Here is a 17781-nt window from a genome sequence, read left to right on the forward strand (position 1 = left end):
CTTGTGGCAATACACAGATTAGTATAATTGGGCTATATTAATATGTAAGAGTTAGCCAATAAGAAGTTAGAACTAATAGCCCAAACATTGATTTAAATAATATAATTTCTGTGTGATTGTTTTGGCAATCTGTTTGGCTAGGAAATGGAAAAGCAGTCTCTGTTACAACAAATCAACTTATATCATCCTGTAGAAAATGCAAATTCACATGGATCAAAGACCTCAACATAAATTCAGATAAATTGAATCTGACAGAAGAGAAAATGTGAATTAGTCTTGCAGGCATTGGAAAAGGAAACTACATAATGAATGTAACACCAGTAGCAGAGACACTGAGATCAAAAATCAATAAATGGGACTGTTTGAAACTGAACACCTTCTTTAAGGCTGTTAATATGGCAAAACAGCATCATACATAATGGTATATCATCACCAAATCCACATTTTACAGAGGACTGATCTCCAAAATATTTAAATATCTCAAGAAGGTAGACATCAAACTACCAAATTATCCAATTAATAATGTTGTACAGATTTAAAAAGAATTCTCAACAGAAGAATCTGAAATGAGTGAGATACACTTAAAGAGTTATCCAATATCCTTAGCTATCAGGAAAATACAAATCAAAATGACTCTGAGGTAGGCTCTTACACCTTCCAGAATGGCTAAGGTAAAAAACGCTAATGAGCTTTCCGCGCTGCCCCGGGACGGGTCCATATGGCGTTGTTCTTGGTTCCCGACGTAACTTAAAGGGAAACTTACACAATATCCGGAGCCCTTGATGTCCTGCAGATGAAGGAGGAGGATGTCCTCAAATTCCTCGCTGCAGGCACCTACTTAGGTGGCACCAACCTCGACTTTCAGATGGAGCAGTACATCTACAAAAGAAAAAGTGATGGCATCTACATCATCAATCTGAAGAGGACCTGGGAGAAGCTGCTGCTTGCAGCTCGGGCTATTGCTGCCATTGAGAACCCTGCTGATGTCAGCGACATCTCCTCCAGGAACACTGGGCAGCGAGCTGTGCTGAAATTTGCTGCCGCCACTGGAGCCACTCCGATTGCTGGCCGTTTCACCCCAGGGACCTTCACCAACCAGATCCAGGAAGCCTTCAGGGAGCCATGGCTTCTAGTGGTGACCGATCCCAGGGCTGACCACCAGACCCTCACTGAGGCGTCCTACCTGAACCTGCCCACCATTGCCCTGTGTAACACAGACTCACCTCTGCGCTATGTGGACATCGCCATCCCGTGCAACAACAAGGGAGCTCACTCAGTGGGCCTGATGTGGTGGATGCTGGCCCGGGAAGTACTCAGCATGCGTGGCACTATCTTCCGTGAGCACCCATGGGAAGTTATGCCTGATCTTTACTTCTACAGAGACCCAGAGGAGATTGAGAAGGAAGAACAGGCTGCTGCTGAGAAGGCGGTGACCAAGGAGGAGTTTCAGGGCGAATGGATTGCACCAGCTCCTGAGTTCACTGCTGCTCAGCCAGAGGTGGCTGACTGGTCTGAGGGGGTGCAGGTGCCCTCGGTGCCCATTTAGCAGTTCCCTACTGAAGACTGGAGTACCCAGCCAACCACTGAGGATTTGGTCAGCAGCTCCCACAGCGCAGGCCACCGAGTGGGTTGGAGCCACCACTGAGTGGTCCTGAGCTCCTCTGCAGTCACCTGAGCAAAGGGAAAAAAGGTGGAAGGAAAATAAAGTTCCTACAAGCTGTCAAAAAAAAAAAAGCGCTAACGACAGCTCATGTTGGAGAGGATTTGGAGTAAGGGGAACACTCCTCCACTGGTGGTACGAGTGCAATTTTTTTTAAAATTTATTTTTCCATTAAAAACTTTACACTTCCTCCCCTCCTCCCATCCCCTCCGGTTCCCCGACTCACCCTCCTTTCTCCTCCTCCTTCCTTAAGAGAGGGCAGGGAACCCTGCCCTGTGGGAAGTCCAAGGCCCTCCCCTCTACATTCAGGCCTAGGAAGCTTTGCATCCAAATAAACCGGGGTCCCAAAAAGCCAGTACATGCAGTAGAAAGAAGTCCCAGTGCGTTTATCAGTGGCTTCTCAGTCAGCCCCCATTGTCAGCCACATTCAGAGAGTTCTGTTTGATTGCTTGCTCATTCAGTCCTGGTCCAGCTGGATTTGGTGAGCTCCCATTAGATCAGGCACACTGTGTCGGTGGGTTGACCAACCCCTCTCGGTCCAGACTTCCTTGTTCATCTTCTCCCTTCTTCTGCTCTTCAACTGGACCTTGGGAGCTCAGTCTGTTGCTCTGATGAGAGTCTCTGTCTCTATCTCTTTGTCACCGGATGAAGATTCTATGGTGATATTTGAGATCAGTGTGATAGTGGGGCAAAACCAGTTCAGTCACCCTCTCCTATGCCGCCTAAGGACCTAGCTGTGGACATCCTTGTGGACATCTGTGATCCCCTCAGAGCCAAGTCTCTTGCCAACCCTAAAATGGCTCCCTTAATGTAGATATCTTCTTTCCTGCTCCTATATCTGCCCTTTCTCCATCTCTACCCTCCCATTCCCCCAAGCTCTCTCCAGTCTTGCTTTCTCCCTTCCCTCTCCCCCTCCTTCCTTCTCCCACCCCACACCCACCCCTACATTGTGGTAAATGTGGTACATTTACACTATAGAGCATTACTCAGTGATAAATAACAATGACATGAACTTTGAAGATAAATGGATGGAGCTGAAAGAAAAAAAATTCCCGAGTGAGGCCCAGAAAGACAAGAACAGTATGTACCCAATCATAAGTGGATATTAGATGCAAAGCAAAGGATAACTAAGCTATAATTCCCATCCCCAGAGAAACTAGATATCAGGAAGGACCACAAAAGGGACACACTTATTGCCCTGGGAGGGGAGATACATGAGATCTTCTGGGTAAACTGGGCATAGGCAATGGAGAGGAGGAGATGAGGAATGTGAACATGAAGGATCACGATGGTCGATTTGGGGGAAGGAGGACAAGGGAGAGCAATGAAAGTGATATCTTGATAGAGGGGACCATTATGGTGTTAGGGAGAAACCTGGTACAATAGAACCTCCCAGGAATCAAGGATGATCTCAGTAAAGGCTCCTAACAATAGTGGAGGGAGTACCTGAACTGAACTTCTATAATCAGATTGGTACCTACCCTAATTGTCATCATAGACACTTCATTCAGTAACTTACAGAAGCATAAGCAGAGATCCACAGGCAAGCCCTGGACTGAGCTCTGGGAGTCCAATTGAAGAATGGGAGAAGGGATTATATTGGCAAAGGGAGTCAAGATCATGATGGGAAAACCCAGAGAGACAGCTGACCTGAGCTTATGGCAGCTCATGGTCTAGACAAACAGCTAAGGGGCCTGCATGGGACAGACTGAGACCTTATGCATATGAATGACAGCTGTGTATTTGGTTCTATTGTGGGGTCCCTATATGTCACACCAGAACCTATCTATCCCTGTTGCATGGGCTGGCATGTTAGAATATTTCCTATGGTGGGATGTCACACTCTGCCTTAATGTAGGAGGGAGGAGCTTGGTCCTGCCTCATCTTGATATGCCTTGCTTTGTAGATTCCCATAGGAGGTCTTACCCTTTCTTAATGGAGATGAAAGTGGAGTACATGGGGGTAGACGGGGGGGGGGGGGGAGGGAAGGAATAGGAGTAGAGTAGGAAGGAGAAACTGTGGTTGGTGTATAAAATAAGTTTACAAATTTATTAAAAACATTTTTATGTGTATTATATTTTTGCTTTTAATCCAAACATTCAGGAGTCAGAGGCAGGTGGATCTTTATGAGTTTGAGGCCAGCCTCTTCAATCGAGCGATGCCCAGACTCCCAAAAAAATCACTCAGAAACTATATTGTTTAAATCACTGCTTGGCCAATAACTTAAGAATATTGCTAGCTAGCTGTTACATCTAGAATTAACCAATTCTTATTATTTTATATTGTACTACTTGGCTTGTGGCCTACAGGCAAGGTTCCAACCGGCAACTTGCATATTTTCACTCTGGCGGCTATGTGGTGTCTCTCTGACTCCGCCTGCTTTCTCTCTATATCTTTTCCAGCCTGGCTGTATTCTCTTAAACCATTGGCCGAAAACAGCTTCTTTCTTAACCAATAAAATCAACGCATATACAGAAGGCCTTAGCACATCACAAGGCTGCACAGAGAAACTGTGTCTTGAAAAACTAACAGAAAAAAGAACTAATAGAATATTCTCACCTTCAATTGTGTGTGCAACAGTGATTGTATAGTACGTTCAGCAGTATGCAGAGGGTACCAGAAGGTTAGGAAAAGAATTTCCAATCAAATGGACATTAGAAATAAGCTGGTGTAGCTATTCTAATAGCTGCCAAAATAGACTTCAAACTAAAATTAATCAAAAGAGATGAAGAAGCACATTTTATATGAGTCCATGAAGAAAACATCCATTAAGATGAAGTCTCAATTCTAAACATCTATGTCCCAAATACAAGGTTATGCACATTTGTAAAATAAACATTACTAAAGCTTAAATCACACATAAAAACCCCGCAGAAGTAGAATGGTGGGGCATTTTGGGAGTGATTTGGAAGTGTACTACAGTCAGATCTCTCTGGAATCTACAAGAGTCACCCTAAGAATCCTAGTAGTGAGGCATAAGTAAAACTGAACCAGCAATCTTCAACAACTACAGAAAACCTGTAGCAGTAAGACTGGGGCAACAATCCAGCCACGAAATAGCTGACCTACAATCTATTCTTCCTGAAATGTGTACTGGGGCAATGGGGGAACAGATTTTGTGTGATTGGTCTACAAATAACTGGTCCAAATTAAAGTTTATGCTTTGAGATCAAGTCCTGACTTGATACTGCCTTGGATGACTAGGAACCAGAGGCTGAACAGACAAGAAATTCAGGATAGAATCAAATATGACTCGGAAAACATTTCAATAAAATGATTACTAATGAAATTCTGTTATACTACTAGATCAGTGTTCAGCCTAAAATTCATCAGTGAGGCATCATCCAGCAACATATGGGAACAAATGCATAGACTTACTGCCAAACACTTGGCAGCGCCTGGGGAATCCGTAGAATAGAGGAAGGAAGAATTGAAGGAATCAGATGAATCAAGGACACCATGAAAATATGGAACAAAAAAACAATTGAGCAATGCTTATAAAGAATCACAGAGACCGAGGTGATAATCATTGATCTTACATGTTTTGAGCTAGGACCTTAGCATGTAAGTTATGGTAATGCAGATGGCTATTCTTCTGGAACTCTTTTTTTTTTTAATTGAGAAAAGGAAAAAAAAAAGTTTCCGCCTCCCCCCAGCCTCCCATTTCCCTTCCCCTCCTCACACCCTTCTCCCCCTCCCCCCACTTCTCTCCCTCTCCCTCTCCAGTCCAACGAGCAGTCAGGGTTCCCTGCCCTGTGGAAAGTCCAAGGTCCTCCCCGCTCTGTCCATGTCTAGGAAGGTGAACATCCAAACTGGCTAGGCTCCCACAAAGCCAGAACATGTAGTAGGATCAAAACCCGGTGCCATTATCCTTGGCTTCTCATCAGCCCTCATTGTTCGCCATGTTCAGAGATTCCAGTTTTAACCCATGCTTTTTCAGTCACAGTCCTGCTGGCCTTGGTGAGCTTCCAATAGATCAGCCCCACTGTCTCAGTGGGTGGGTGCGCCCCTCATGGTCTTGACTTCCTTGCTCATGTTCTCCCTCCTTCCACTCCTCATTGGGACCTTGGGAGCTCAGTCCAGTGCTCCAGTGTGGGTCTCTGTCTCTATCTCCATCCATCACCAGATGAAGGGTCTATGGTGATATGCAAGATATTCGTCAGTATTGCTATAGGATAGGGTCATTTCAGGTTCCCTATCCTCAGCTGCCCAAGGAACTAACTGGGGACATCGCCTTGGGCTCCTGGGAGCCACTCTAGGTTCAAGTCTCTTGCCAACCCTAAGGTGGCTCCCTTAACTAAGAATTGTGCTTCCCTGCTCTCCTATCCAACCTTCCTTTATCCCAATCATCCTGTTTCCCTAAGTTCCCCCCATCCTCCCCTTCTCAGTTTTCTCTCCCCATCTACTCTAACCCCCATCCCACACCACCCCCAAGATCTCAATTTTCTTCCCAGCAATTTTGTCTACTTCCCATAGCCAAGAGGATAACTATATGTTTTTCCTTGGGTTCACTTTCTTTTTTATTTAAACATATTTATTGATTTATTATGTATACAATATTCTGTCTGTGTGTATGTCTGCAGGCCAGAAGAGGGCACCAGACCTCATTACAGATGGTTGTGAGCCACCATGTGGTTGCCGGGAATTGAACTCAGGACCTTTGGAAGAGCAGGCAATGCTCTTAACCACTGAGCCATCTCTCCAGCCCAGGGTTCACTTTCTTATTTAACTTCTTTAGGTTCAGCAATTGTAGATTTCGTGACCCTTATTTATGGCTAGAAACCAATTATGAGTGAGTACATCCCATGCTCATGTTTTTGGGTCTGGGTTACCTCACTCAGGATAGTGTTTTCTATTTCCATCCATTTGCATGCAAAATTCAAGAAGTCATTGTTTTTTTTACCACAGCATAGTACTCTAATGTGTATATATTCCACACTTTCTTCATCCATTCTTCCATTGAAGGGCATCTAGGTTGTTTCCAGGTTCTGGCTATTACAAATAATACTGCTATGAACATAGTTGAACAAATGCTTTTGTCATATGATAGGGCATCTCTTGGGTATATTCCGAAGAGTGGTATTGCTGGGTCTATTGTGTTAGGAGCGGCAGGCTACTTTCCCGGCAGCCGGCCGCCCACATGGCTAGCTCTAGCTTATGCCCCGAAATAATTACACGGAAACTGTATTCTTTTAAACAGTGCCTGACCCATTAGTTTCAGTTTCTTATTGGATAGCTCTTACATATTGATCTAACCCATTTCTATTAATCTGTGTATCCCACGAGCTGGCTTACCAGGAAAGATCTTAACCTGCCTCTGTCTGGAGTGGGAGAACCATGCCGACTCCCTGACTCAGCTTCTTTCTCCCAGCATTCCGTTCTGTTTACTCCGCCTACCTAAGGGTTGGCCTATCAAATGGGTTTAGGCAGTTTCTTTATTAATAAGAAATCACTCCCACATCATGGGTCCAGGGGTAGGTTGATCCCGAATTTCCTGAGAAACCGAAACACTGATTTCCAAAGTGGTTGCACAAGATTGCATTCACACCAGCAATGGATGAGGGTACCCCTTCCTCCACAGCCTCTCCAGCAAAGCCTATCATTGGTGTTTTTGATTTTAGCCATTCTGACAGGTGTAAGATGATTTCTCAAAGTTGTTTTGATTTGCATTTCCCTGATTGCTAAGGAAGTTGAGCATGACCTTAAGTGTCTTTTGGGCATTTGAACTTCTTCTGTTGAGAATTCTCTGTTCAGATCAGTGCCCCATTTTTTAATTGGGTTAATTAGCATTTTAAAGTATAGTTTCTTGAGTTCTCTTAAAGGTAGAATAGGAAGACACCATTGACTCTTTTGCATGCCCTTGGACCCCTATCTTCCTACAGGATTGCCATTCCCAGCTCTGATATGAGGGATGGTGGCAAGTTTAGTATAACTTGATATGCAATGTTCTGTGGATATCTCTGGAAGCCTGCTCGTTATTTAAAGGCAAAGATGAGTGGCTCCGAGGTAGAGGTGAAATGAGGTCTAGGGAGAGGTGCAGAGAAGGGAACTGTGTTGGTGATGTAATATGAGAGAATAAAAAAGGAAAGAAATACATATCAACAAGAAAGAAGACTCAGGTGCAAGTTCCCACTCTGAATGCCACTTTCAGGGTGAAAACAGTGTGATCTGCCCTTAGGTGAAGCATGCTACATCTGTGCATTTAGAAACCAGCGATGTCCACAGTAAATCATGGACAGTCCATTCTCCTGTCTTTACTCTTTCTCACTTCACATGGATAAATGGTGTGCAGGCAGCACTGGATTTAGGTGAGTTAAAAAAAATGTATGTGAGCATACAAGAAGGTGTTTTTCTCAATGAAAACAATGCACCAATTTCTAAGCAGACTCCAAGCATCCAAAGTTTGAGGGCTCCTGAAATTAGTTTCCATGAGTTCTGAGGGATCACAATATATTTGACCCGTAACAAAAGTTCTTAAAGTCTTTGGATTTTTGTTTATCATATTGCTGTCTTTATTTTCCTTTTAAGACAACATCAATTTATTCCTGGTCTTTCCTTATACCCATGTATATCCCAGTATTATAGGTATGAGTCAGCATACTGGCTGTATCTGAGTAGTAACTAATCATTTTCAACACCTAGTATGTCTCCATTTTGTACCCCATTGATAAAGAAATATCTATACTCTGGTATGGGATGAGAGCAGCGGTCACTCACTTATGATGACCCCAGGAAACTGGGAGACTGGTCTTTGAACTGACTTGGTTGGAGACCTCACACTTGTATTCTCCAGCATCCTCACTCCTGACAGGATCTATTTTGAGTCCACACTTTGTAGGAGACAGAGTCATCCTCTCTGTGAGCTGAAGATTCTTCTCATTGAAGATCCAACGGATGGAGACATCAGTGTCAGGTGAAATGCAGGTGAAGATCACAGATGTACCTCCAGAGACTGTGGTGTCAGTGATTCGCACAAAGGGCTGTGTCACATTCTCTGTGAAGAAACAGAGGAGAATACCAAATGACAGTAGTCCACAGAGTAAACCAGACCCTCTTTAGTTCACACTTTCTAAAACATCCAGCGGGGAGAATTTGGAGCTGTGACTATAGACATAACTTGTGGTTTGGATTTGCCACTCAGGAACTGTTTTTCCCAGATTTAGGCACTGTTTTCTGTGTCTCAGTTTCCCTGTAATAGAACACATAGTGGCTGGTCATTGCTGTGTTCATGAGTTGAACTTAGTTATGAGCAATGATCTGAACTTGGGGTCGGGGGGCTGCTCACATTAGCAGCATCTGCTACTGTTTTCTTGCAGAAGAGAAGTCCCTAGGTTGGATCCCTCAGGGTGAGGGATCTGGAGCAGCTGCCTCCTCAGTTTCTTCCCTTTGTGCCTTGACCTTCCTGTGAAGTCTCATCAGCCCACCAGAGTAATAGGCTAATGGCCCAGACACCTTCCCACTGAATCTCAGAAGGAGTTGCACAGGTGACCTACCCAACTGCAGCTCTCATGGCAGTAAACAGCTGATTCTACACTCTATGGGACAGTCAGTAAAGCCTTGTTCCTGTTGATTGTAACAGGAAATCTAACCAAAACAGTGACATAAACTTTCCACTGTCACCTACTGTTCAGCCAGAGGCAAAGTTTTGGAGTCCAGGCTGACAGCCTCTGTGAGGACCCCATGGTTTAACTATTCAGGAACTGCCTGACCCCCTCTTTCTGAGGACATGTGCATGGTAAGAGCTGCAGTTGACATCCTGGGACTGAGTTTACATAGCACAGTTCCTCCTTTCTGTATGGAAAAGCAAGTGTGGGTTCTGATCTATTACAGTTTTTTTACCCAGTGTGTGTCCTGCAGTAGAGACCCAAACCCCACTCGGCGTGGGGACACAATGCAATGCAGGAGAGTGCAGTAACAGCCCAATCCTGACAGGTTAGTGTATGAAGTGGGATCAGACACTTTAAGCTCTTGGAGACCATAGAGAGTCACTTACTCTTTATAAAAAATTCCCCGTATTGTCTTGTAATTTTGAAATCTTTGCCCAAAACTATTAGTGTGTAGATTCCTGCATCTTTCTCAGTGAGATCCCGGAGTATCAGAGATCCATTACTGTATAAGGTTTTTCTGATTCTGTGTTCAGGCCCCCAGGAGATGGAATTTGTGGCTCTGTTGTATTTTACAATATGAAGGGTTGGAGCTCTATACGTTGCTCTGTGCCAGGAAAAGGCTTTCATTTCTTCTGGAAGATTATAAACATGGAGAACTACATCTTCCCCTTCAGCTGCATCGCGAGGCACCGGTTGGATCATGAGTTGGGAAGCAGTGAAAGGGTTGCAGAACTGAGAATGGGGAGCTGGGAGGGAAAAGAGAAAAAAGCCATCACATGGGGATCATTGTGCTTTGTGAAAAGATGGTGAACTCCATCCTGAGCAGATGGATTCATCACTTACCCTAGAGTTCCAGGTATGTGTGTTTCTCTTCCTCTTAAGGAAGGGCTGAATCATGACCTCCTTCTTTCCAACAGTGCCCCTGCATGTGTCATGTCCTCTGTGGAACAGTCTCTTTGGGTGTCTACATGGCTGCTCCCTCACTGCCCTTAGTCAGATACTGTACAGACTCATGAACACTGACATTTAAGATGATGCTTCCCCAGAACTCAACAAGCCTGGATCTTTCGCTTTCTAGGTGATTTCTTCTGTTTCTTTGAAGCAACACTCAACCCCTGACATCACCTTATAGAAGCAATTCCTGTTGTGCCATATAGCCCTTAGGTCTGGGACTATATGGGGGCTTGCAGCAGTCTGATCTTCAAGGCAGGCTACATTCTTTAAAGGCTTGACCACTAGGCTGATTTTTTTATATCAGCTTGACACCAGCTACAGTCATTTTTCAAGAAAAGAACTCAGTTGAAAATGCCACCACCAAATTGGCCTTCGGGCATAACTTTAGTACTGTTTTTAAACTTGGGCTGATGTAAGAATTTAGACCAATTCAGTCAGTTTAAGCCCTGGGCTGGGACTCCTGGGTGACATAAGAGAGCTGATTGAGCAAGCAAGAAGGGCAAGCCAATAGACAGCACTCCACTGTGGTCTCTGTACCAGGTCCTGGATTTTAGTTATGACAATCTCAGTTGTAAGCTAATAAATACCACAGCTTGACATGGGATTCTAACACCATTGTTCCCTATCAGTTTTGAAAGAATTAAGAGAAGAACAATAGAAAAATGTTCTCCTGGGTGAGTTCGCTCCAGTGTTGAAAAGATGACAGTACTCAGGGCTCCCTAGTCTAGAGCTCCAAGAGAGTGGGCTGAGGCTGACATCTTAGGCTGAGTTACTTTCCATCAAGGTCTTCCTTGATGCAGGTGGAGTCAGATGACGGAAGCTGATCTATGGCCATTTGGCTCTACCAGTGTGTCCTTCACTAAGTGCTCAAACCTCAACATGGGGACCTAGAAGAGATGCTAGGCCAGCCATGACAGTCGTGTGTGTCTAAGCCCCAGCTAAGCACCGAACAATCACAGGGAATCACTTACTGTCCACCTGGAGTTGCACTTGTGTGTATTCACTTCCCGCATCTGTTCTCAAGATTCGTAGCGTGTACAATCCAGAGTCTTTCTGAGTGACACGATTAAGCAGCAGGGATCCATCACTGTGCAATGTCTCTCTGCCACTGTATGCAGGTCCCCACACAGTTGCTTTCATATCTTGTATTAACCGGGTGGCCACAATATTCTTGAAGTTAGCACTTCCCTTGAACCAGACAAAGCCTAAAATATTCTCTGGTGGATTGTGAACGAGTAGAACAACATTTCCCCCTTCAGCCACGCATCGTGGCACTGATTCAATGGTGGGCTGGTCAGAGGTAGCAAGGCGTCCGCACTTCCAAAGGAAAGCTAGCAGGAAGATAGAGATCCATTGAAACTGGAAGTTTTGTATTTGACTACGATATGGCATTCTGTATTGAGCAGCTGTGTCCCTTGCTCAGCCTAGGTTTCTAGGTGAGTTTCTCTCTTTCCTACCCAGCTGACTGTTCACACTTACAGTGTTAGGGCGATGCATGCCCAACCTCTTCCATAGACCCGGTGTCTTCACTCTCTGGCTTTATTGCTGCTCTGTTCCTCTTGGGCCTATAGCCAACACCTGAGTTATGAATTCATTTTCCAGCTTTTTTTTAACTTCAAGTTAACTCAAACTGGGACATCATCATAAGAAGCACAAGTCGTCTTGGCTTTCTTCTGTTCATTTGTCTGAGTTTGTCAGACAATGAAGCAAATGCCTGTTTATATTGGATCATGTTAGTGACCAACACCAGCTTGAATTTTTATTCATACCATCATGCTGAGAACATCAGTACTCAGAATATTGTGGTCATGAATATGAACTTGATGGAAGAATAATGTCTCCCCCACTCTTACTGTTTAATATTCTATGAGGATATCTTAATGCTCAGCCTCTCCCCCACTCTGCATCTTCTGCCCTACAAATACCGAGGCTCCTCTCATGTCCTTGTGCCACTCAGGAGACTCCACAGTATGTCAGTCCCTCCTCGCACACACTGGTCTCATCTGTGAGAAGAAGCCCTGGCATGTGGTGACCTTTTTCAGAGGAGTACAGAGAGGACCACCATTGTCTCAGTCATCTATCTGTCTCTATGAGGAACTTCTGCTCCACCACAGCTCCCAAGCTCTGCTGTTCTTCCCCCTTCTCAGCTGAGTCTCTTCCAGAAAGGAGCTCCTCCCAGAGTCTTATGGGCTGAGGGTGGATGATGTGTTTTCAAGCACTGCCCTTGTGGTTTCAGTGCTGCCCCACGTTCCTTTCCCATTCTCTCCTCTAGAACAGAGTGAGAGTCAAGGCTACTGACCATCCCTGTGAGGAGAGATAATAGCAGCTGACTCAGGAACTGCACTCTGCTGTGTGCTGGTCTAGGCTCTGGCAGCTTGAAAAATGGAAAAATCTGCATAACTGTGTGACAAAGAAACCCAGCTGGGCATCCAATCTGCCTCGTTTTCAATTCTCTGGAAACCTGGAATTTCCTCTCGGCAGGAAGGTGATAAAACTACCCTTGAGGTACAAAGGGACCAGGTGTGTGTTGTGTGCAGAAAAAATGAATCTATTCTCCCTAGACTGACTATCACACTAGGTTCTGACCGAGGTCAAAGGTATAGGATGTGTCATTTGTAATGAGTCTCACATCTTTGGTGTGTGGGAAGAGGTGATTCTGGGAAAAATGCTGCTAGATCCTTCAACCTGTGGATGATTTTCGACATGATTCTCCCACTTCCTCTGATTGCTGAACTGTATAATGGGTTTGCCCATGTGATCGATGGTCTTTCTGAGAGACCTTGAACCTCTGTCTAGTTTCTTCCCGATGGATACCATGGGATTCCCACAGGGAACACATGAAGTGGGAAGAGAGAACATGGTCTCCTAGTAGTGTAGCAGACACATTAAATAACCAGTAGCTCTGAGAATGTTGAGACAATGATTTTCTGGTCTATAAAGATGTGTGGAACCAGGTTACTAGGGTAGTTCCTGGTTCAGGCAAATATTTTTCTGTCAGTTCATTGTGTACCCTGATGATCACCAGGGGAACTACAGCTCATGTCTGCAAAGCTGTCAGATCAGCGTAGCCTGTAGCCATTTGCCTGAAGGAGAGAATTCCCCTAGTTGAACCTAGAGGACAGGCCCTTGTAAGAAGAATCTGTGTCCTGAGTCACTCCTCTTGGGGACCACAACCTTCATGTGAAATCTCACATGCCCAACGGGACAGTTAGCCAATGGCCTGAACACCTGTTGAGCTATGTTTACCCACTGACTCTCTGAAGAAGATGGCCAAGGGATGAAACCCAGCCAAGGCTCTCAGGACAATGCACTCTCTAATCCCTCACTTCACAAGACATCGACTACCACGGAACACTTTTCCCTGCCATCTAAAAGCCAAAATCCTACACTTAGAAAATGCTCAAGGACACCTGGAGTTGAGTCTTGGACAGAGATCTTGAGCCAGGGCGTCCTGGTGCTCACATTTCTGAGGATTCTATGTTTTCCTCCACCAGGTACAATGCTAATTCCCTCAAAGTCTTTCTCAAGGAAACAAACCTGTGAGAATCCCTAGACTCTAGACAGAGGCTGTATCTTTGGCTGAGTTACCTACTATACATCCACCTGTGTCAAGTGAAGTCAAATGAAGGATCCTGATCTCTTGTCATTATTCTCCACCATTTGTTTCCCCACATTAAATGTTCAAACCCAACCATGGGGATACAATGCACAGGGAAGGCAGGTAAGCAGAGACCACTCTCCTGTATGTGTCCAGTGAAATGAACCTCACCTAGCTCACAAAGTTCTCAATGAATAACTTACCTTGCACGTAGAGGTACATGGTTATTGTTGATACAAATTTTCCACCTCTATCATAGGTTCGTAGGGTATAGAATCCTGCATCCTTCTGGGTGACCTTTTCAAGAAGCAGGGATCCATTGTGATATATTGTCTCTCTCCCGCTGTGCATAGGACCTGGCTTACTTAATTTTTCGTTCAGTACATACACTGCAATTTGTTGTTTCTTATTTCCCAGCCCTTTGAACCAGGCTACAGCTTTTATTTCCTCTGGCATATTTTGGACGAGGAAAAGGACATTATCTCCTTCAGCCACTGGAGTTGGCAGTAATTCAATGGTCACATTGGCAGTGGAAGACAGGTGCCAGGAGGTTAAAAGGGAGGCTAGAAGGGAATTGAGAGAAACCACCAATATTAAAGAAGTATGATCATTTCTCTGTTTGGTGAGTAAGTAGGACTGTGCCCACCCTATTTAGTAGACAGGAACAACATGACTTCCATTGACTCAGAGTATCTCAGTGTGCCATTAACTCTTTCAGGTATTCTCTGCTCAGGTGTCTTTTTAGTTCCCCCTCAGTGTCCATCATCTCTCTTCACGTACCGTATATTTTTTCCATTCAAAAATTTACACTTCCTTCTCTCATTCCATTCCCTTCCTGCTCCCCCACTTAACCGTCCTCCTTTCTCTTCCCTCCTTAAGAGAAGGCAGGGAACCCTGACCTGCAGGAAGTCCAAGCCCCACCGACATGCCATAGAGTATTTGTTGCGAGGAGCAATGCCTCTCTGAACTCCTCCTCTGAAGACTCCACACTTTCTGATTTTTTCTCTGATCCCTTTGTGACTCTCGTCAACCCACGGTTTCCCATTGGATATACTGACATCAGGTTTGAGAACCAGGACATTTTTATTTTTTATTTTTGTTTTATGAGACAGGTTTTATCTGTGTAGCTTTGACTGTCCTGGATCTGGCTATATAGACCAGGCTGGCTTTGAACTCACAGAGATCACCTGCTTCTGCCACCCGAGTGCTTGGATTAAGGGCTGAAGCAGAACTGCCAGTTCAGAACCAGGGACTTATAAAGACAATATTATTCTGAATTTTTTGGAAGGTTCAGTTCCTAGAAAATAATCAGAAATAAATAAAGAAAAAAATGGAAGGAAGGAAAGAGGAATGTGTCTCCATGAATTTCTCTTTATAGTTCCTATGTTTGGGACTTATGACAGTACTTATATTTCAGTGTGAAATAAATGATTTTAGATTTACTAATTTAAATATATGTGTGCATTTGTGCAGGCTGGTGTCTTCTTGTGTACATATGAAGATGTATGCCAAAAATCTGTGTGAGGCCACATGTTCCAGGGTGTATATATGTGAGTTCTAACCAGAGCTCGAGCCTATGTGGATGGAAGATAGAGCCTGCAGGAACCTGTTCTCTCTGTCTACTGTGTGGGAGCAGAGGATTAGTTTCAGGTTACCGTATCTCCACACACTGAACCATTTCACTAGCCCTCCCCTGTTTGATTTCTTTTTGGAGGGCCATACTGTCACAGTGGGAACATCTGTCTTCAGAACATTACAGCCAATGAAATTCACTGTGAATATGAAGTGCTTCAGGCTTTTCTCTTGTCATCATCACCTCCTATCCTCTGAGAGCTTCTGGATGGTGAGCCTCTGCCCCTCACTGTACCTTCTGCTCCATGAGTGCACACAGATACCTTGAGTCTCCTCTCAACATCTTGGACTCTTTAGGAGGCTCCATCCTGCTTCTAAGTTCCCCTTCCAACAGAGTCAGAGAGTAGATACCATTACCTGTGAGCAGAAGCCTCTCCCAGAGGGTACACCTCTTGTAGAGAAGCACAGAGAACTCCATCAGTCTTCTCACTCGTTGTTCTCCCTCTGAGAAAAATCTCAGCTCCAACACAGAACTCAGGCTGTGCTGTTCTTCCTCCTTCTGCTCTGAGATTCTTCTCAGACAGGAGACTGTTACAGGATCCAATGGGATATGAGTGGTGGGGTTCGAGTCCAAATCAATGCTCAATCCCGTCCACTCTCAGTGTTGCCCTGCATCTCACTCAACTTCCCTTTATGCTTCTTCTCCAAGCAACATATTGAGCAACAAGGCTGATAAGCATCCCTACGCCCTCAGGAACAATGACTCATCCCAGGGCTGATACATGCTGTGTCCTTGCCTTGGGTCTGTCAGCACCAAAGAGGGAGCTTCCATCTTGTCTATGTGTCCATATGATACAGAGACCAAGCTGAGCACCCAGCCTACCCTGTGTTCTCAATGCTCTGGGAAGATGGTATTTACTTAATTCTTGCAAGTAGTTGACAGAAATGTCTCTGAGGGCTGGAAAGAGGCAGGCTGAGTGATGACTAGGGATGAAGATCAATCCTTTATCACTAATGTCACCAATCACATTAATGATCTAGAAGAGAGGCCCAGGGACAGTTGTGTGAGGAATTTCATGTGCTCAGTGTTGGGGATGAGGTGACCTGTGTGTCTTTGAAGGGACTATGGGATCCTTCATTCTATGTTTCAGGACAACATTTTTCCATTATGTGTCGGATTTGCACGCGTCCTCTCTGATTTTCCTGGGTCACCTTTGCTCTTTCCTAGATGACCCCTTGGTTGTAATCAAGTCTTCCTCTATGAGAGAGGACAGGAGGGAGGAGACATTCACAGTACCCATGCATAAAGGTGTTGTCAGACAAAGGAAGGATACAGTAGGTCAGAAAATGGTCTAGGGAGGGAGTTCAAGGTTAGCAGGGACAGAGATGGAAGTCAGTCTGCTCAGGGAAAAAATTCTCAGAGCGTTGAGAATATGCCCTTCTAACATCCCCTGAAGATCACTGGAAGAACTGTAATTTCATGTCTAGACCTACAGCAAGCAAGGTCAAAGAACCAAGAACAAAGAACTTCCCTGATACGTTCAGCATAGGTAGTGTGCAGGGAACATCACTCTAATCTTTGTCCTGTTCAGGACTTCTAATTTCTTCTTCTGTAGGATGGGTATAGACAGGGTTTCAGATTTGTCCTGGTAAGACCAGGACTAACATTGGAAGTAGTGTGAATCCAGAGGATGGGCATTCTCAGGAGGAGCCTTGTGCTCAGGAAATTTTGAAGGAAAGTCCTAGGATACTTCTTTTGAGGTTAGAAGGACAGGACACAGTTGTGCAGTACAGTGAATGCCTTTAATCCCATCATCACTCAGGAAGTAGAAGCAGGAGAATCTCTTCCAGCTAGCCTGGTTATGGAACAAGTTCCAAAACATTTGGTGTTACACAGAGAATTCCCATCTGGTTAAAAAAAAGGAGAGGACACTTTTGTAGGGGGCTGCACCTGCGCTTTCTGGCCAATCAATGTTGTCTAAATCCTACCATCTCTTTCTAAATTTACCTTCTTGCCTAGAGGGTGCCGAGGGGGTTTGCTCTTGAGTACAAATCACTTTGATTCAAATAGTCGTTTCTTCCCTATACACTGTTCTATGGTTCTTTCTCTTGGGGTGATAAAAACACCCGGAAAAAAGCATTTTAGGAGAGAGAAAATTCCATTTCCCTGTTGGAGTTGTTTTATATTTTAACACTAAAGGAAGTCAAGGTAGAAAACATGTTGCTTGCTGGCTCATTCACTGGCTCACACTCTGGATCATGCTTAGCTCATTTCTTTTACAACCAAGGACCATCTGCCTAAGAATGATGTTGTTTCAGTGGTTTGTGCCTCCTATATCAATTAGGACAATCACTCACAGAAATATACAGCCTGACCTGATTTGGTTGAG

At 44.6% G+C, this 17781-nt stretch overlaps 2 protein-coding genes across 2 annotated transcripts; one reads left to right on the forward strand and one right to left on the reverse strand.

Annotated features, from left to right (window-relative positions):
• The first annotated feature begins 793 nt into the window (after nucleotides 1-793).
• Nucleotides 794-1546, forward strand: LOC121450009 (40S ribosomal protein SA-like). The gene has a single exon (XM_041654670.1). The coding sequence runs from the start codon at nucleotides 794-796 to the stop codon at nucleotides 1544-1546; it is 753 nt and encodes a 250-aa protein (XP_041510604.1).
• A 6827-nt stretch (nucleotides 1547-8373) lies between these two features.
• LOC121449916 (pregnancy-specific glycoprotein 22-like) lies at nucleotides 8374-15869 on the reverse strand. The gene is made up of 5 exons (XM_041654577.1): nucleotides 15809-15869; nucleotides 14023-14382; nucleotides 11193-11552; nucleotides 9654-10013; nucleotides 8374-8654 (listed from the first exon to the last, which is right to left on the reverse strand). The coding sequence occupies exons 1-5, from the start codon at nucleotides 15867-15869 to the stop codon at nucleotides 8374-8376; spliced, it is 1422 nt and encodes a 473-aa protein (XP_041510511.1).
• Between the last annotated feature and the right edge of the window lie 1912 nt (nucleotides 15870-17781).

Source organism: Microtus oregoni, unplaced genomic scaffold (genome assembly GCF_018167655.1).
Source record: "Microtus oregoni isolate MIOR12 unplaced genomic scaffold, Mior012 000006F_ref0000085, whole genome shotgun sequence".
In the NCBI taxonomy this organism is placed as follows: domain Eukaryota; kingdom Metazoa; phylum Chordata; class Mammalia; order Rodentia; family Cricetidae; genus Microtus; species Microtus oregoni.

Bases quoted from the DNA above. Each gene is read 5' to 3' on its own strand.
- LOC121450009 (XM_041654670.1), top strand. From the start codon at position 794: ATGAAGGAGGAGGATGTCCTCAAATTCCTCGCTGCAGGCACCTACTTA.
- LOC121449916 (XM_041654577.1), bottom strand. From the start codon at position 15,869: ATGGAGTTCTCTGTGCTTCTCTACAAGAGGTGTACCCTCTGGGAGAGG. The intron at 11,553-14,022 runs GTAAGTTATTCA...TCTTCCTGCTAG, and splicing joins CATGTACCTCTACGTGCAAG to CTTTCCTTTGGAAGTGCGGA. The intron at 10,014-11,192 runs GTAAGTGATTCC...TTTCCCTCCCAG, and splicing joins AGTGCAACTCCAGGTGGACA to CTCCCCATTCTCAGTTCTGC.